General features: G+C 40.4%; 2 protein-coding genes across 6 annotated transcripts in view; one reads left to right on the top strand and one right to left on the bottom strand.

The window, feature by feature from the left end:
• The window catches only part of LOC110060678 (uncharacterized), a 52,731-nt gene that overhangs the window by 5,059 nt on the left and 28,064 nt on the right, over positions 1 to 19,608 (bottom strand). For 2 of the 5 annotated variants that reach the window (XM_089298047.1, XM_089298051.1), the window contains exons 44-74: positions 19,098 to 19,181; positions 18,544 to 18,618; positions 17,771 to 17,854; positions 17,586 to 17,669; positions 17,309 to 17,392; positions 17,140 to 17,223; positions 16,831 to 16,914; positions 16,433 to 16,516; positions 13,990 to 14,073; positions 13,208 to 13,291; positions 13,010 to 13,093; positions 12,840 to 12,923; positions 12,000 to 12,260; positions 11,339 to 11,422; positions 11,173 to 11,256; positions 10,930 to 11,013; positions 10,606 to 10,689; positions 10,220 to 10,387; positions 9,030 to 9,092; positions 8,806 to 8,915; positions 8,683 to 8,715; positions 8,396 to 8,437; positions 8,248 to 8,309; positions 7,716 to 7,747; positions 5,823 to 5,893; positions 4,865 to 4,967; positions 4,097 to 4,165; positions 3,732 to 3,839; positions 3,527 to 3,588; positions 3,141 to 3,165; positions 2,619 to 2,711 (exon numbers count right to left, since the gene is read on the bottom strand). In XM_089298047.1, the coding sequence (XP_089154173.1) occupies positions 2,619 to 2,711; positions 3,141 to 3,165; positions 3,527 to 3,588; positions 3,732 to 3,839; positions 4,097 to 4,165; positions 4,865 to 4,967; positions 5,823 to 5,893; positions 7,716 to 7,747; positions 8,248 to 8,309; positions 8,396 to 8,437; positions 8,683 to 8,715; positions 8,806 to 8,915; positions 9,030 to 9,092; positions 10,220 to 10,387; positions 10,606 to 10,689; positions 10,930 to 11,013; positions 11,173 to 11,256; positions 11,339 to 11,422; positions 12,000 to 12,260; positions 12,840 to 12,923; positions 13,010 to 13,093; positions 13,208 to 13,291; positions 13,990 to 14,073; positions 16,433 to 16,516; positions 16,831 to 16,914; positions 17,140 to 17,223; positions 17,309 to 17,392; positions 17,586 to 17,669; positions 17,771 to 17,854; positions 18,544 to 18,618; positions 19,098 to 19,181 (2,637 nt within the window). The remainder of the gene's footprint in view (positions 1 to 2,618; positions 2,712 to 3,140; positions 3,166 to 3,526; positions 3,589 to 3,731; positions 3,840 to 4,096; positions 4,166 to 4,864; positions 4,968 to 5,822; positions 5,894 to 7,715; positions 7,748 to 8,247; positions 8,310 to 8,395; positions 8,438 to 8,682; positions 8,716 to 8,805; positions 8,916 to 9,029; positions 9,093 to 10,219; positions 10,388 to 10,605; positions 10,690 to 10,929; positions 11,014 to 11,172; positions 11,257 to 11,338; positions 11,423 to 11,999; positions 12,261 to 12,839; positions 12,924 to 13,009; positions 13,094 to 13,207; positions 13,292 to 13,989; positions 14,074 to 16,432; positions 16,517 to 16,830; positions 16,915 to 17,139; positions 17,224 to 17,308; positions 17,393 to 17,585; positions 17,670 to 17,770; positions 17,855 to 18,543; positions 18,619 to 19,097; positions 19,182 to 19,608) is intronic. The other 3 variants (XM_089298050.1, XM_089298049.1, XM_089298048.1) reach the window with 3 other exon arrangements.
• On the top strand, positions 14,979 to 16,437 carry LOC110062248 (uncharacterized). The gene has a single exon (XM_020769128.2). The coding sequence runs from the start codon at positions 15,062 to 15,064 to the stop codon at positions 16,028 to 16,030; it is 969 nt and encodes a 322-aa protein (XP_020624787.2). The 5' UTR covers positions 14,979 to 15,061; the 3' UTR covers positions 16,031 to 16,437.

Genomic DNA, 19,608 nt, shown 5'->3' with positions numbered 1-19,608 from the left:
GTCGTGCGAATTAATGACACCTTAGTCAGCGGCAAGGATGACCCAGATCATGTAGCCAACCTAGAAGCAGTGCTTAGTCGGCTCTTCACAGCAGGATTAAAGCTACGTTTAACAAAATGTCTGTTCATGCAACCTGAAGTCACGTACTGTGGGTACGTAATCAATGCCGATGGCATTCAACCTGTGGTGACGAAAGTTGATGCAATCAAGAATGCACCGGAGCCAAAGGATGTCAGTCAGTTACGAGCTTTCCTGGGCATGGTCAACTATTACCATAGATTCTTACCTGATGTAGCAACCATCCTGGAGCCTTTACACCAGCTCTCAAGGAAAGGATCAACATGGCAGTGGCGAAAGGAGCAACAGGAGGCCTTTGCAAAATCTAAAGAACTGTTGCAATCAGCTGAGCTACTAGTGACCCTACTAGTGACCCAGCCAAGGAACTTGTACTTGCCACTAATGCTTCCGATTATGGTGTGGGAGCGGTCGTATCCCACAAAATGGAAGGAGGAACTGAACGTCCAATAGGATACATGTCCAGATCTTTAAACGGAGCTGAAAGAAATTACTCGACCTTAGAGAAGGAGGCGCTAGCCATAATCTTCGGAGATAAGAAGTTCCATCAGTTTCTTTATGGACACTCATTCACTATCAAGACGGATCATAAACCTTTGGAGGCTTGCTGCACCGCGAATCCAGCGATGGGCACTGACCTTGTCTGCTTACGAGTACAAGATATCGTACAAGGCTGGTCAGACCAATGGTAATGCAGATGGCTTAAGTAGGCTACCCTTGCCTGAAATGCCCGAGTCAGTCCCAGTTCCTGGTGAAACAATCTTGTTAATGGAGCATTTGGAAGGCACACCTGTACATAGTGGCAACATCACAGAGTGGACCAAGAAGGATCCAATCCTCTCACCGGTGCTACGCTTCATCTTAGAAGGATGGCCAACCAAAAACAACTCTGAAGAGCTAAACCCTTACTTCACAAAGCAAGGTGAATTAAGCGTAGAAGATGGCTGTGTACTTTGGGGTGCCAGAGTGGTTGTACCCCCACAAGGAAGATCGAAAATACCCACTGAGCTGCATGAGGCCCATCCGGGCGAATCTCGCATGAAAGCGTTGGCACGAAGCTATGTATGGTGGCCGGACATGGATCAGGAAATTGTGAAGAAAGTGAAGGGCTGCGACAAATGTCAGTCAAGCCAGAGTGCACCCGCAGAAGCACCATTACACCTCTGGGAGTGGCCGGGACTCCCTTGGTCAAGAATTCACATCGACTATGCAGGGCCTTACAAAGAAGAAATTTTCCTTGTAGTCATGGATGCGTACTCGAAGTGGTTGGAAGTGCATCGCATGAAGTCTATCACGTCGACTGCCACAATTGAAAAGTTGAGAAAGATGTTTGCTACACGTGGCCTACCAGCAACACTCGTTAGCGACAATGGTAGCAATTTTATCAGCTCAGAATTCCAGGAGTTCATGAAAAAGAATGGAATCAAGAACATCAAAGTGGCGCCTTATCATCCTGCCTCAAATGGCTTGGCAGAGAGGGCTGTGCGAATCTTTAAAGAACGCTATGAGAAGATGGAGAATGGAAGTGTCCAAACAAAGTTATCACGATTCCTCCTTAGTTACCGCACCACCCCTCATAGTACGACCGGAGTTCCACCAGCAGAATTACTCATAAAACGGAGATTGCACACACAGCTGAATCAGCTTGTTCCAAGCGTAGCAAATCGCGTTAGGAATAAACAGTCCCAGCAGAAGGCAACACATGATTACCATGCTAAGGAGAGGGAGATTCTAGACGGCCAGGCTGTTTATGCTAAGGATTTCCGGAACAAGAAGGCCTAGACCCAGGGACTGTCGTGGAGAAAACTGGTCCAGTGTCAGCTCGAGTTCAGCTAAACAACGGAACAGTCATCCGGCGGCACCAAGGCCATGTTCGAAGCCATGAGAATGATGTGGCGGAGGAGCCAGTTACAAGCGTGACACCCAGCGTGACACTAGTGGTCTTGCCTGAGTGTGATGCAACACCACCCACCCCTGGTGTTAGCGACCAACTTGAGGTTCCTGATTCTCCACCGGCATCACCTACTCAGACACCCGTTAAAACAAGTTCTCTGGGGACACGCCCTGTGCGGAAAAGGGCCAGACCTGGAAACCTGAAAGACTACCTCTATAAATCGTGACTTTATCACAGGCATTGTGGTTGAAATAGAGGACAAATAGTTTTTGATTTAGTTGTTCCAATTTACATGAGGAGTTTATGGATGAATAACCTGTAATTCTAGAGGGGAGGAATGTTGTGATTGGTATTTCTCCATGATCACGTGATGTATTCGCTCTTTACTGAATAAATTAGGGTATGTTTGGATTCACTCGTGGCTGGTCATTACAGATAGCAATAGTAGGAGGTGACAAGTGCGATGTGAGAAGTCATGGCAAGTAGTACTAGTGGAAAATGAGACTTCAGAGCAAGAATTGGTATGCAAACCGTTGGAACAGGGAAGTCAAACCAGGCTGGGAAAAAAATTGTAAGCAGAAAAAAAGTGAGAAGTCAAAGTGAAGAAGTGGGAAGAGAGATAGATGATAGTAAACTCTCACTAGCATACCTCACCAACTCTCTTGATCCAGTAAGACTTGTCCAGAACTTGAGGATCCTTGACGCCAGCTTTATCCATTTCCTTCCTCAGAATGGACCTGACCTAAAAAGAAAAGAACGTGCTTCTTTTAACAACACTTTGTAACAAGCAGGTGATTGAATAAGAGTGATCTTAGACCAAAACACTACTCCATGTGACTATTTCTATCGGTATCATTCCCTGCGTGAGGCAATGATTCATTTTCAGATTTAAAATAGTCAAAAAAAATGGCGGTCAGTGTTTTGGCGGCTTCGGTGAAGAGGAAAGAATGACGATATTCAGGAAATATAAATACCTTTTTTTCCAAAGACTTTCTCACGGTAGGAACTGTTTAATCGCAATCATCTTTCTAGCTGCCGCTTCTCTATATCTTTTAATTTATAAAAAGGGAAACCTTTCTCTCATACAAATGACAAGCGCTCTGCTACAGCTGCCGTACTTTATTCAGCAAAGATTACTTGAATTTATCGTAATAACTATCATAACACTTACTTTATCTTTCTGACCGGACTTTTGGCTGAAAGAAAGAAAAATTTAAACATGAGCTTACCTACCTAGCGAAAATTGGAAATCGTTCAAACATTTAAAGGACCCTAGTCAGCCTCAGCCATTTTCGATACCATCGAAGCTATTGATGTTGCATGGTGAAGCGAAATCTTATTGCTTTACTATAAGTCGTATCTGAAAGTATGTTTAATTATCCTTAGTACTTTCACAGTGATTTCTTTCGTTTCGACATGCTCCGAATAAAATGTAAAAGCCAAACTCGCACATGTAAACAAAAACAAAGGTGTGGCTGACTAGGGCCCTTTAAATTCAAAAGGTTTGAATCACAGAAAAGAAACAGAGAACGAGTAACACAGGGGTTTTACACTTACAGTCCTTTGTCCAGCGAAGAGTACGCAGAATCATTCAACCCGTTCAAACCATAAGCATCCATCTGAAAAAAAAAAAATTTATTAATGAAATTAAAACGCGTTACACTATAATTAAGAACCTGCAAAATGTGTTGAGTTTGTACACCTTTTGCTACTGATCACGTGGATAGCACGTGGAAGTCAGGTCATGTGACTAGCCACTTACTATGTTGTCGGTATCTCTGTGTGGTACCTCGGCGAATTTATAAGACTCGACTTGAGCCTTCAACGCCATGATGGTTTGATCACGTGATTCTAGTTGAAGTTGCAGACTCTGGAGAGAAAAAAGAAATAGTTTTGCTGGAGGCATTCATTACTCAGATGGAAGAAAACTACAAACTAGCAGGACAGTCAATTAAAAACGTTAAAAACTGTGGCCATCGGCACCTATCCAACAGGAATGCGTCAACAATAGCGACGTAAAAACGAAAATTAATGGATTTCTTCTCGATTAAAATAATAAACAAATAATGTCCTTCCACAAAAATATTTTTCTCGTTCACTGGAAAAATCAATAAGCAATGCAATAACCTTTCTAGCTGCTGCTTCTCTATCAATGATATGTCTTTGTCGTAGATTTTCTTTGTTTAACGAGTTTAGCTGTAAATATGGAAAAGTAAACGTAAACGTCAAAGACTGTAAAAGACAAATAGAATTAAACTAAAAGCAAAACCTGCAACCAGCCGCAGGGCAGCGAAACAAGTAAACAAGTAAGCGCGGGAAAACAAGTAATCGGCGGCAAGCGCGGGAAAAGTTGCGTAAGTTCACTGACAACCAATCAATTAATTATTGGAAAGCAAAACCAAAGCGAACAACTATTTACCAACAAAATTCGTTGAAGAATCAGCCTAAAAGCAATGGCGTTGTTCAAAAAAGTTCATATGCGATACAAGCGATTATACGAAACGCTTAATTGCAAATCATAACCAAAGACAAGACAAGCCCGGCCAGGGGTTTTGGGTGTATGATAACCGGAGCCGTTTTAATTTAGGTGGTACTCTTTCTTAGAATTCAGGAATGTATGGAGTTATTCCTGAATATTTTTGTAACCGTATTCGGTACATAGACATGAATTAGAAGTATAAGATACTGTTACATATTTAATACCACACGTTTTAAAATTTGTATGTATATATATTGGTAACTCACGTGGGAAAACGGGTATATTGGTATCCCACCACCCTACCCCCCACCTCCCCCCCCCCCCCCCCGCCTCGCCCGACCCTGACAAGGGAGACGTCTGGGCTGGATATGAAAGGCTCAGAACATTGCTACAAGCGCCGGGTTTCTATTACTCACCTGCTGGTTAAGTTGTTGAATACTTTCTACGTTAGCCTTTAATCGACCATGAAGATCTTCTATGGCGTGAGCTTTACTCATGGCTTCTGTATTTTGGTCGTTCCTATAAAGAAAAAAAAAGATAACCGAGAGAAAGTTGATGAGAAATCAGAAGTACTAACTCATGAAACCCTAGAGTAAAACTTTATCAAAGCGCCAAATCAGTTGTGATTTGTTTGTTCAGTGTACAAACGCGATAGCTCGCGATATTACTGACCTACTAAGTCCAATGATTCAATCTTCAAGGGGAAAAAGATGGCGACTGGTACATTTAATCATAATTTGCAGCGCAAAAACCCTAACAACGCTGATAAAAACGTAGAAAAGAAATTCTAAAATCTTCAAACCTAGCTCACACAAAGTCACTGGTGCAGGGACAAATGTTGCAGAATCGACTGTGTTTGGTTCGCAACGTATTGCGGTAACAGCCGCCATCTTTTTTTCTACGGAGGATTCAGCACTACAGCTGTTAAAATCATTCAGAGGGCTCGAGAATGACACATCTTAGAGCTGCGAACAAATTCGTTTGTCATATGGTAGTAATTTCCTTTTTATTCCAAAATAATCACGACGGTCGAAAACGACGTTTTTGTTCCGCAACATTTGAGTGGCTACATGTAAGCTTATTGCTCATACGAAAACATCTACCGTGATCCTAAAAAACAATTTCTTAGTCCGTGAGGAAGAATGACCGATAAAAACAAAATTAATGTAAGCCACACTACGAAAGATCCTTTAAACGCCTGAAATTTCTAAGGCAAGCAATCTTCTAACTCTAATGACCATATTGGTGAAAGGAATGTTCTTTAAAGCAGGGCGCATCTAAGACTTGATGCGGTAAACACATTTATCACGGTATGCTATAAGCGACGGATCAGTATATAATCAGAGTATTGACTGGTTGCTAGTTGATACTTACTCGTATTCTTGAAGACGGTTGCGAAGTTGATGAAGAAGCACTTGTTGCTGAGCCGAATGTGACTGCAAGGCCTGTTGGGTTAAGATGACAAAGATATCATATTAAATGCTTCATTTTTCACCTCGACTGTCTTTCTGCCTTTGCTGTCTCTGCAACTAAAACAACACCGCACTTCTTAGGGTATTGGAATTGCGGACGTAATGTAAATTTTCATTCTATCCCAAGGGGAAAAAACAGGACGAGTGCTTCGACTTACACGTAGCAAGGAAAGGAAAACTAAATAGTTTAAAAGGAGCGGTATACTTTAACATTTCTGATTCTCTGTTGTAAAACTTATCAGAGTTGTTTGAACAAACCTTAAGGAAAGTTTCTAAGTTGTTGTTGTTTTCCGAAAGAGAGGTGACTTAAACGCAATTATTTAACTCACGTGAGAAAATGCAGGGCATAGCCCTTGACAATTCAGACAAGCAAAGCTGAGTTGATGCTCGAAGCGAACATAGCAAGAGCAATTGTGAAGAGGGTTTGTACATCCACCGCGGATCTTTCCAAAGCCGTCCAAGTTTGTCAAAGAACCGAGAAATGGTTCACCAATGCAAAGAAGAACTGAACTATCTCCACTGTAAACTGAGTCGCCGTCACGTGAAGCCGCCATTTTGCAATCCAAACTTGCCGAAGAACGCCTTCTGTTTCTCGAGCAGTTTTCTTGGTAGAGAAATAGTTAAAACTTGAAATTTCCTAAACTAGCGATAATTTTCAGTTTTCTGGAATAGATACACGAAAAAAGCGGTCAAAACTACTAAAATTTTCTTCGCTTATTTACGAAATTACTTTCAAAGGCCGTGACAAAGATCGATTTTGGGAGAAACCATAGTTTAGCGTCTTTGTTGTCGCAGAGTCTCTTTCGATCTGTTTCTTTGTGCGTCCAAATGAGTCTAATATGAGAAGTTTCCGTGTATTTTGTTATTTATGAGGATCATTAAAAGATCCTCTTTGTCACGGATTAACAAAAGCAAAGATAACTACACAAAAAGAATTGCTATTTCAGTTGTTCTAAATCGATTCATTATTAATGGTATCTTTGTTTGATTTATGACATGATTTAGGCCGCATTAATGAATCCCCCCTAAAAAGTGCAGGTGGAATTTAGCTTATGACATCTCTTCTGTATCAAACGGAAATCCACCACTAGATTTCCATTACACGATGAAGAAGTCATTTATTTGTAGATAATTACAGCCGACAAACTCATTTAATTGGGGCTTTTTTGCTCTTATCTCCATCCGTGATTACGAGCCGCCTTTTTGCAATCCGAACTTGCCGAAGAACGCCTCCTGTTTCTTGAGCTTTTTCTATGGCAGTTTCCTTGACAATGAAAATTTTAAAACATTTCCTAACCTAGCGATAATTTTCCGTTTTCGGGAATAGATACACGAAAAAAGCGGTCAACAAGTAAGCAAACCTGAATAACTGAGAGCATCAATAACTTAAAGTTTAATTTGCAAACGACGTTTTAAAGAGCGACAACCTATTCGAACACAAGACCAAACTAGCATTTGATAAAATCGATTGCGGCATACTGCAATTAGTTAGAAAAAACTTTGAACCTCAAATTAAAATTAGATAGTATCTTTATCAATATTTTACGCCGACAGTTTGAGAGGAAAATGAAAAACCTAGCTTGCGGTCGATCAGTACATAATTATGTAATAAAAAAAAAAAGAAAGAAAGAAAAGAAAAACGCTTGAGAGAAATTTGTGTGACTAGTCAGTTGAGTTTTGTTTGTTTTTGTTGTTGTTGTTGTTGTTGTTATAGTGTGAAACAAAAGGGGGAAACTTCTCTCGAAAATTGACCGAAATTTACAAAATATAGGTTAAGAAGCGAATGAAAACTAACCTTTAGTCGTTCACTATCCATTCTTCTTTCCTCTGTAAGATAATGCAGTAAAATAAAGCACCATCTAGTGCATTGTTACTCATGCATTTTATGACAGACCTAACTCTAATAAATTGCTGTTCCTTCAGGTCTGATAAATGCCTTTCACCTCTTCGCTGTTAGTTAATGATTTTAAGTTTTCGCTGGGTGTTTTCAAATTGAAGGCGAATACCCGGGGTATTTGATTTTAACTCCGCGATTTCCGTATTTGGAAATGGCTGGGAGAATTGCTGCTCTCCCCGGAAGAAAAGTTATTTCCTCCCAGCAGTTTGTCACGACCCACGTAACAATTAGTGGGTAGCCATTGATACTCCACTCCAGGGTGTGAAGAGAGGCGCTGCCGAGGCGCTGTGAAATTAGAGTGTCTTGATCAAGACCCGACGAGCGCTAGATCTGAAGTCCAACATTGGATCGTATCTCCTAAAGAAAAATTGACGCGCTAGACAACCGTGAAATTACTTTGTACGTTACAGGAGTTGCCATTTCCACTCACCTAACTCGCTTTTAATAATGGCGTTCTCCTTCTTCAGTGTGTCTGTTGACTCAGCGAGGCGTCTAAAAAAGAAAAGGAGACACTTTTTCATCTGGCATATGACGAAAACACATATGACATTAGTGGATATAGTGGAAGAAGGACGTACTCTTTTTCAGACTGAAGAGATGAAATTCGTCCCTCTTGCTCTCTGCAAAAAACAATCAGTCAATCAAACTATTAAATCAATCAATCAATCTGTCAGTCAGTCAGTCAGTCAGTCAGTCAGTCAGTTAATCAATCAGTCAATCGTTCGATCTTTCTATCAATTATTGAGTCGTTCGGTCTCTCTCTTACATAGTCACGAGCTGGTGCATCGTTTTGCAATGACAGTACAACCTCGCTAATTATTTTTGGAAAATACATGATGTTTAACACTTGTCTTAATTGACTTACCGTAATCTTCCTGCAAGCCTTTCGTTCCCTTGCCTGGGGGAAATGAGAGAAGAAATAATTAGTAAATAGACTACAATTTGATTACGATTCAGTCAAAGTGTATAATCACGCTGTAAAACTCACTTCTGTTCTTTCACCCAGCTGTTAACATTTTCAACCACAAGTTCGCTCTCTCGATGCAGTCGATCGCCATTTGCCCGCGCGTCCTCAAGAGATACGCGAAGGGTCTGGACCTAAACATCATTAGCAAAATAATAAGACAAAATTAACAATAATGGCAGGTTCAAGTATATCTTTACCCAGGCTGATTAACATTTTTCGCAACTTTGTTCTTTTTTTCAACCTACCTCTTCCAAGCAGCTTTGATGTTGTTGCCGTGAAATGATAAATTCTTGCTTTAGTTTTTCATTCTGAAAAACAAAAGAATTGTCGTTTATATATCAGCGACTGATTTCTCTGTAAGTATAGGTAATCATACGGTTTCGAGTTCAATTTGGAATTAATTTGCACGAGTGAGCTTTTTGAAAAACTCACAAGTGCAAATTAACTCCAAACTGAACGAGAAAAACCATATGATTACTTGGATGGGATGCTACTCCATCGCAGGGTTACCCCCAGCATTAAGTTCGCCGGTACCCATTTATACACCTGGGTGGAGAGAGGCACTGTGAGAGTAAAGTGTCTTGCCCAAGAACACAACACAATGTCCCCGGCCAGGGCTCGAACCCGGACCGCTCGATCCGGAGACGAGCGCACTAACCATGAGGCCACCGCGCCTCCCATTAATAACATAAACATGAAAAAATTCGCGCGGAGAAAATGCCGGAAGATCTTTCTTGAAGCTATTTTTTCTTATTTGATAAAACTTTTTTCAAAGTTTCAGCACAACATTTTTGTCATCATTTTACGTGACATCATTTTCTTAGAAAGTTTCCTATTGTCTTTCAGTCAATCATAATCCAGAATTTCGATGTGTAATTTGCACTGGTGTTACACTTTTTGCACTGATGTTACACTTTTTACACTGTGTTACACTTGAACTGCACTGCTCTTAGCCAATCAGAATCGATTAATTTTTTCATGTGTATTATTAAGGAAGGAAAACACATAGATAACCTGCGAAGCATAGTTTACAAATGATGCCTGGAGACGTTGGGAAGGAAATTTCCTTTGGCATATTAAGGCTTACCCTGAAAATTAGGGATTAGATTACGAGTTAAAAATGCTGTGAAAAAAAGTCACCAACTGAATTGTGTTTAGCACTGCCGACGTTGAAAACAACAATTCTCATCTTTTGCAACTTATCTTATCAACAAAGCAGTTTTCTGATGAAGCATTTGGCATACAATGATTTTTTGCACCCTTATCATTAATCTCTAACCAATCAGAAAATGACTACATCCGCACAGCCAATCAGGTTCAAAACCAAACAAAATTCATCTGTAGCCTGCGTGACGTTTCCCGCGCTTTTCAACGTCTCCAATTGGTTGTCGCCCTACTTGTGGCCATGGATACTGACCAGAAACCGTTGTATTACCTCATCTTGTATAAGCCGATGTTTTTCCTGTAATGTCGCAAGCTCAACTTTAAGCACGACTAGTTGTTCGTCTCTTCTTGCGGCTTCTTGACTTTGTTTTTGAAGCTTTTCTTGAGACACGCCTAGTTGACTTTTTAGTTCTTCGATATTTCTAGAATATTGTTGGATCTGCAAATTTAAATTAAGTTGAGGACAAATAAATAACGCAATCAATCAAACAAGCAAACAAGCAAGCAGTTGGTCATCTATAGTCAGTCAGGCAGTCAGTTAAACAGACAGTCGGACAGTCACACAGTCGGGTAGTCGGACAATCAGAGAGTCAGACAGTCGGACAGCCAGTCAGGTCGGAAGGCACTCAGGCAGCCATAGACAATACACAAACGTACCTCTCCATCAGAATATTTATTTTTGTCCTGAGCTCTTTTCAAGTCTGTCTTTAACTTTCTGACTTTCTCCTCCAATCCTAAGATCTTTGGAAACAAAACAAAAGTTGACAAGAAAGTTGTACACATGATACAAGTTGCGAATAGCTTAGTGAAAATGAGTAACTAAGCACATGGGATCCTCATTACACTGTTTAGAGTTCAATCATGATATCATAGGTCTCCTCGATGTAATTGTTACTTTACTGACTAGAATTGGAAACAAAACACAACTATATGTTATAGGATAGTTTTTTTTTCTAACTTCAAGTGGTGAAGCACGCGTACCTGCTCTTCCATGGCATGGTTCTGTTGTTTTGTTGTCGCTAACTCCATTTTGGTATTTGCTAAGCTCTTGGAACGTTGCGCCAGCTAAAAATAACAAATAGTGAAATAGTAACCCAGAAAATGCCATGCAAACTATGAACGAACGAGACAGTATACGATGAAACCAGGACGCCAGACTACACAGCGATTTGCAACTATTGAACGGATGTCTGGTGAACCGCTCTTTTGTATCTAACAATTTACCTGATCCATTGCTTCTTTGTGGTTGCCATGGGCACCAGCTAACTGTACTTTTAGGTTCTGCACATTTTTCTCGAGGTTTCCAATCTGCAAAGGAACGGAAAGCATTGGAATGATCAGCTATAGTGTGGGACACAGCTCAAGAGCAATGGCAAGAAAAATCATTTACCTGTAGCGTTGAATTTCTGTGATTATCTTGTGCTCGTTCTAAGTCTTTCTGAAACTGATGAAGGGTTTCCTCGTAGCGTTTCACCTAAACGATACAAAAGCGGAAAATATATTTGTACTTAGAACTGTAGAGAGACCATGTGTCGGTGTTAAGCCGGGGAAAAGCGTTTTTTTCCTTTGAACAAACTCATCTTATACTGAATTAGTCGCTGGGGCCACCTTTACACAAAAACAACGACTTGTTCCAAAAGCGGAGAAAAGTTTGCTTGCTGGTAATAAATTAAAATTTTACCACATCGTATAAGACTAGATTATCTTCTTCATAAATCTTTTTTCAAAACGAAAAGCTGTGAAATGGTCTCTTGTCTTACAGCGTTATTAACTTAAGGGGTGTTTGTGTCAATTTCCATTACAGTTCGGTCTGTCATTTGCTATTCTAGCAAATTCAGTGGTGAGGACAAGAACCCAAAGCGTTTTTGCTTTTTTGCACGAGGCGACAGCAGCCAGGTCAGAATTTCCCTGTCGATATAGGCCATGTTCCTTAACGACTACATTGCTGAAAACTGCAGGCATAGACGAGACTTCCACTCTCAGACGGAAAAACAAAACTTATCCAATATGCAGTGTAATCTGCTGAATGTTAGCGCAGAACACGCCAATACCTCGTTTGTATGGTTCTTAATTTTCTTCTGTGCCGAGCTCAGGTCAGTTCTCAGGACCCGGATGTCGGCATCTCGTGCTGCGATCTGAAAAATAAAACATGCGCGATTAAGGTACATAACCAGACTAAAACTAGATGAGAAGCATACGGAATATGGTAGGTGTTTTCTGTTGTCCACCTCCTCCATGATATTCTTGTTCTTTTCCAGTACTCCACCAAGCTCCTCTCGCAGCTGACCATTTGACTTTTCTTTATCCCGAATCTGAAAAAAAAAAAAAAAAAAAAATCACACACGAATAAAAACAATAGCAGAATTCTACCAAGAGTATCACTACTTCCCACACAACCCTGAAGAATATCTGGCAAGTAAACGGTAAATATATACACCGAATTATACAGGGAAGAAAGCTATGATACGAAACTAGCTGAGCTTTTCCCAGATGATGGTATTTCAGTGTGCCCCTCAATGAAAATAAGCGTCTTAAAAGAAAAACACGGGCTTTCCGCAGCTGTTGAAATATCTAACTAAATGGAGGATCTTAATGGGGTAAATCGTTAGTTGTAAAACGGACCAAACATTTAGCCGATAGGCGTAAAAACCGGAAAAGTAACGCGTAAAAAATTTTCACAGCAAAAAACATTTAAAAGAAGAAAACCAAGTCTCAAAATCCCTCGTCAAGGCATTTTTTGTGTCTTGTCTTGTAGTACGCCATGTTAGACGCACTAAGTAAATTGAGGGTGGTTGTAATTAATTAAGCGAGCTTGAGAAAACTCGCACTCGTTTATACAACAAAGACAATTTCGGCGCACTAAACAGTCTACAACACACAAAGCTACTGACCGTGGATTTAAATTCCTCTTGTTGTTCGATGTAGGAGGAGATCTTGTGTTCTTGCTCTTCCATCACATTTTGACAATGACGGATCTAAAAACACAACAACAAATTGGTTTAACAAACTCTTTTTGTGCTTAGACAAACATAAAATAATAAGCAAATCGCGTGTTTCTCACGTGTTTTTGTGCTTCTTGTATTTGTCCTCTGAGCTGCGCTTGTTGCGTTTCCAGTTCCCGTGCGCTTTCCAGTTGCTCGTTAAACTAAAGCAAAGAAAAAAGCTCATGATAAGATCAAATTACTAAAGATGGTCATTGTTAAAAAACCGCTATACAATTTCCTTCATAGATTATCTCAAAGAGCCAGACTTCGCTTACCTGTTCGCTAATAACTTGGTTTTCCTTCTGTGCAGTCTCCAAATCTATTTCCAGTCTCCTCGCTTTATCCTCGTACGCGGCCGCCTAAAATTACAAAGCAAAAGAAAATAACAAAGGTAATAGAATGCAAGTACGAGTTTGTTAAGAAGAGATACAATCGAAAGCGGTTGGTAACAAAACAGCTGATAATCACTTCTACTGATGCTGCAGTTGAACAAAAGCATAACATAAATGAAATACCGTTCTAGAAGCTCAGAAATAAACCTGTATCGTAAGAGCGCAATCTAGTGGAACAGTATTCAACAAATGACAAGAACCACCAAGAAGTCAGGATGACTCACGGTGGAGGATACGAAATTGAAAAACGTTTGTCATTCTTTGATGGGACATTTTTTTATTTTTCATTTACGACAGTTTGAAGCAACTGTTTCCTGGCGTTTATGCACGCAACTTTGGCGTTTTAAGAATACAATATTTACATATGATAGATGAAATGTCCGGCATGTCGAACGGGTTTGACAAAGAAAATCCTCCCAGACATCAGGCACTGGCCCTAGCCGATGACCCAGTTTGAAGCGACTGCTTCCTGACGCTCATGCACCAAACGTTAGAGTTTTAATAATAAAATATCTACATATGATACATGAAATGTCCGGCATGTCGAAAGAGTTTGACAAAGAAAATCCTCCCAGACACCAGTTACATGCTCTAACCGATGAGCTACGGAGAGACACGTGGAAAGCTGGGCCATTTGCTAATGTTCATAGTGTAGTTTGACTCACCTCCTCTACAGCTGCCTGGTGCCTTTGCTGGGCCACTCGTAAGTCAGCCTTAAGCTGCTCCAGATATCCGTCCAGCTCTCCAATCTAATACAAATTGAGAGACAAGGTGTCAACCAATCACAGTCACGTATTTAGCACAAGTTATATCATGCACCAGAGGAGTGATCAACCTCGTTCCCAGGTCCTCTCTCGTCCTCCCTCGAGAAAGAAATGAAGTCACCGTGAGTCATGATGTGTCATGTGATTTTATTCTTGCCTCCTCTGATCACAACAAAGGAGCATGAATACAAAACGTTGCTTAACATTTACCTGAGCTTTTGACTGCCTGGCTGCATGCATTTTTCAAAGATTACATTAATATCCGTCGAAAATTTGACAGTTTTGGGTCCTTGTGTCGGAACCTCGCCGGAAAGTTAAATCGTTTCAACCAGACAATGTTTATTTATTTCTGCTTTTTTATATTGTAATGAGAACTTGCTATTTATCTCTTTTCGAAATCGGAACGGAAATGCCAGTTCTGACATCCTTGACGGAGTTAATCTTCTATATATTTTTATTGTCGCCTTTTTATCATGGAAAATAACTGTATACAATGAAAATACAGTTTATTACTCAAGCAACATTTTGGATACGAAAAACGAAAGGGGCGATTTTTTTTTTTTCACCTGTGACCAGATTGGCCAAACAACAGCCGGCCCAGGAACACCACTTAGCTTAAATCTTAATAATAATAGAATAAGAAAGCCTGCTACGAGTGAAAATTACTTTTTGAATTGATTGCTTTAATTGCGGTATGACACCTGACAAATTTCACATGGCACCGATCTTAGCCAATAGCGTCACGTACATCGAAGCAGAATTTATAAAATGTTAATTGCTATAGATGTTTAGAAAACAGTCAGACGCATAATTTGACATTAATTCATCTGTTGGTTTAAAACCCCCAAAAAAGTGTTTACTTGAGGCGCAGCTGGAAAAACGTTGAAAACCTTTTAATTAAGAGCTTCTAAGGGTAGTGTGATTTTGAGACGAACGAGAGCAAACAGCAACGCAATTCCGTGCGCCCTAAAAGATGAACACAAGCGTTAAGAAAGAAACACTTTCACCTAATTACACTGGCGATTCGTCGATTCGCAGCTGGGCCGAACCTTCGCCAAACTGGCTAGAAGCCATCAAAGAATGGAACTGGCTGTGGGAAGTTCACATCTATGGTTTCGGAACCATCTTTGTCCTAATCGCATTGTTCGCACTGTTTTACCTCATCTACTCCCGCAAAACCACCTTTTCCAAGCATAGAGTTCATTTAGCTGTAATGAACATCGCTTTGCTTACCGCAGGATTTTTTCGAGCTCTGATCCTTTTCTGGGACCCTTATGCCTCCAGTAAGGACACCACAGATTCACAGCTTCTCGTCTGCATTATTTCTTGGGGAACATCCACAGCTTGCATCACATCAAGCTTCAGTATCATGCTTCTAATTTTCTTGGAAACTACCAAGATCTCACTGGGCCCTACCCGCCTCAAAAACTTACCGTGCTTGATGTCAATAACTCTAGCAAATATCTTCTACTTAATAATGTCTGATCTGGTGGTGTGGTTCCATCCTCAAGCAAAAGTAATGATCTTCATTTGTCACGTTTCATTCGCGATTTGGGGGTTAACAGTTTCAATTGGATATTTAGTTGCTGGAATTAGGATGTGGCGTAATTTGAAATCCTCGCTTGGTGAAATGTTCTTCAACCGAGCGTTAGACCGGGACGCCACACGACTCAGGAGGTTATTTGTTCTGATGTGCTCAGCATCTTGGTTTGGAGTGATCAAGTTTTCCCTGTCGCTGTACACGGCTATCGGAGAATACGGCGTTTTCGCTGACATTGGTTACGTCAAAAGCTGGCCCTGGTTTGCGATGCAGTCTTCATTGAGAACTCTAGAATCACTAATGTGCGCGTTTATCTTCTTCATCGGTTTGAATAATCGAAAAAGCAGTAATAACACTGCTCCGGACATTTGTTTGGCTAAGCAAGTGGCAAGAGTTCAATAGGCAGCTGAGCCAAGTCACAGAATAAGTGTTTTTCAGAAACTGATGTGCTGCATTGGCAAAGCAACCGGGCAAAAAAGGTCGCGAAACACCGTAAATTATGGACAAGGTTCGGCAGCTACAAATAAAAAAGCTCAGTTATGGCGATGCCTAATTTTAAATTCCATAGGCTAAACGGGTCACAGGTTTTTCAGCTGTTGTCACACATTGGATCATTTTTGAGACCTCCAGAGACGGGGGGAAAGAGTGATTAAGCCGGCCTATACTTGACGTAAGCATGTCCTTCTGCCTCACTGTATATTTTAAAAAGTTACTTTAGTGGTTTCATTGGTGCCTGGAACTCCATGCACAAAATAAAACGAAGATAATTGCAACTACCAAGAGTGGAAGTAAAAATGCTTATACCTGTCGATTTTGCACTTCTTGTTGTTCATTAGTGCTCTTCAGTTCCAGCTGCAATCTGCGATTAACTTTCTCCAATCTCACAACCTGAATTACAGGAAATATATATACAATCAAAGCTATGATAATCTCCTCTGAAAAGACTAAATAATATTTACTAATCTTAACAAATCTTTCATTTTCCAGTCACCCTTGAAACACAAAAATTCCTTTCGGAGAGAATTAAAACTTATTTCAGAAAATGTTTCTGGCCTTTTTTCCGATACAAAAATGATAATTATAAAGAACCCAGAAAGCATAAAAAATTTCTCGCCAGTTTGGTTTTGACACTGACTGTAAGCCTGTCAAAAAGCCTTTCATAAACGCCTGTCAATGAAAGAACCAATCAAATTTCTCCTCACCTCTGACACTCTGGCACTCAGCTGGTCTTGAGTTGAAGACAAACTCTGCTCCACTAGACCCAGTCTCTCCTCACAGCGTGCGAGCTAAAGAAGCAAATTGGGAGTTTATGAGGAAACAACATCTTAGGATTCCGCAGCAATGAGTACAAAAAAGGTATTTCTTAACTTCTCAACAATTGCTCATTTGATTTTCCTTGTGGAAAAAACTATTGCGTGTAGTGCATGAATCATACGAACAGGTCATATCTTAAATCGACGTATCCGAAATCTAGGAGATGGGAACACAAGGGAAATAAATTTGTTATTTACCTCTTGCGCGACGTCTCTGTGCTGTTGTCGGGTATTTGACAATTCTTCTTCTAATTGAATAACTCTAGCGCGCAGCTTAGAGCCCTGAAATTAAAGAAGAAAAAATATGAAAATAAAAATAAAATTGGGCATCAGGCATTTTACTGCACGTTTTTCATTTGTCATGTACCTCTTCTTCCAAGTGGTTACAGTTCGTCTGGATGGTAGTAAGTTGCTCGTTCATTTCAGCTGTGGTCTGTTCGTAAGTGTAGATCTAAAAAACAAGTAAAATGGCATCAGTCATTCCGCTAGGCTCGATTTCCAGCCGCTGTTCGGGAAACGAGCCCGCGCTCCTCCCCGAATCGAGCCTATCATTCCGCGTTTTTTAACATCCAGGAAAAGAATGGAAAGGAAATCAGTTAATGTAAATATCAGTTAATGTTTGAGGTCTTGATTTAAATGTCTACCTCGTTGTCTTTTTCTCTGAGTTCCTGATCACGTGTTGTAAGGGTTGTCTGCGTGGCCGTTAGCTTGCCATTCAACTGAGCGACCTGGAAACAAATAGAGCAATGTCAATTACTTTCGGAAAACAATAGAAAACCCTGATATGCTTGTTTCACTTTGGGAGTTAATGTAAACTAAACTCTCTAACCTCCTCAGCGTAGCTTTTGACTGTTTCTTGCAGGCTTGATAAATCGCCCTCCAGTCGCCGAACTATTTCTTCCTTTTTCGCCATCTTAAAAAAATATATTTCAAAAATAATTTATTTCTAGTATCATTCAAGTTACAAAACCATCTATAATTTTAGTCCTTACAAAACTGATCCTAAGACTGCAAAGTGCAACTGCAGAGAGGTCAAAACTTCCTTTTTCTTTGTAACTTAATTTAATAATTCAAACGGATGTTTTGAACTGCATTATTAATAAAGACCATCATTAATATCTTGAAATTCTTCAATAAGTGATTGAGCGGGGAATGCTCCTAACAGAAGTTGCTAAGCAACAGAGTGCGTGCTTATAAGGCGTCCCCATTATCTTTGTGATTGGAGACTCCTGTCCCATTGGGATCAACCGTTTCTGGTTGGGCAGGATTTTTCGTGTTCTATCGGGGAAAAACCGTTTTCGGGTTGGTTTGGTTGGTGAACTTTTTTAGCCGGCCTCAAACCAGGTTGAAACGGTTGAAAAAGCATTTGCGTGATTATGTTGTGTGAATGTAGCTCGCATAAGGGCTATTCCCAGGAGTCACCGCATTTTAACCGAAAACGGTTGGAAGTGTGTTTCTTAACCTTATCAACCCACACCGGTTGCTGTTGAAACGGTTGATCTCAACAGAGCACGACCTAAGAAAAGAATCGGAATTCTTAAAATTAATTTCTTTCCTCTTAGTAGAACCGTCACACAAAATGGGGGCATTTGTTGGTCATACCTCATTCTTGTTCTTCTGTTTCACGTTGGTCAGTTCTTTCTGTAGCTGCTGGCTGAGTTGTTCACTACGGGTAACCTGGGATTCAATGAAACGGCCCCATTTTTTGTCTTATTGAGTTCAATTTGCGATCATAATGAGTATTATGGCGATTACTGTAAAAGCAACCATCCAAATAATCACTACATTCGCAAGTAGCATAATTCAACATGTTACCGATAGTAAGCGTGGAAAAAATCACGTAAACCATGTCACGGCTGGTTTTGGCAGTGAATATGATTGGCTATAAAGATCACACTATCGCTCTGATTAGCCAAAATATATTAGAGTAGTCTATGAGTCAATCCTGACGCAGATAACGGAAAACTATGCAAAGCAAACACAAAATGTCTTTAGAAAGATCGATCATAAAAGTGCTCTACAGCGCATGTCTTGGATGAGCGGGAATCCGCATGGAGAAAGATTAACGGGAAAACTGAATAACTTACATACTGTAGCGAAAGAAAAAGAGCTAGCTGGACGAGAAGGAATACCGTAGTTGTAAAATAAATTTTCACCTGTATGGATGCCTGTCGTCTGTCTTCTTTCACTCTACCCAGCTCGTCTTCCACTTCCAACATTCGCTCTTCATAATATGTAACCTTGAAATGTGAGGCAAAAGTTAAAGCGAAAGACTTCATTCAGTCCTCACTGAAAAGATGAAAGGTGTGACCACTGAAAAATTAGAAACTCCAAAAGGGAAGATCCTCGAAAAAGCATTAAAAAGGGCAGTGTTTTCGAGAGACAACGTTTTAGCGCAATGGAGAATTTTTTTTTTTTTTTGCATCCGTGAGGATGAAGTTATGGTCACAGTCGCAGCATTTTCGTAGCGATTTGCCCTTACGTGTGGATGGGCGAAAATGAACAGAGCGTTTTCGCATGACGTCATGGCAGCCATATTGGTGTTCCAAAACAATGAAACGACGGCCATGTTGGTTTACCACACCAATCCCGAGGGAGTTGAACTCTTTTCTTATGAAAACACTTTCTTTTGCTCCAATACATTTGCATGGCTGCTGGCCACGTGAG

The sequence above is a fragment of the Orbicella faveolata genome, unplaced genomic scaffold (genome assembly GCF_042242905.1).
Source record: "Orbicella faveolata isolate gen_17 unplaced genomic scaffold, um_ofav_v1 contig_3, whole genome shotgun sequence".
In the NCBI taxonomy this organism is placed as follows: Eukaryota; Metazoa; Cnidaria; class Anthozoa; order Scleractinia; family Merulinidae; genus Orbicella; species Orbicella faveolata.
This window is presented reverse-complemented; position numbering and strand designations above follow the sequence as displayed.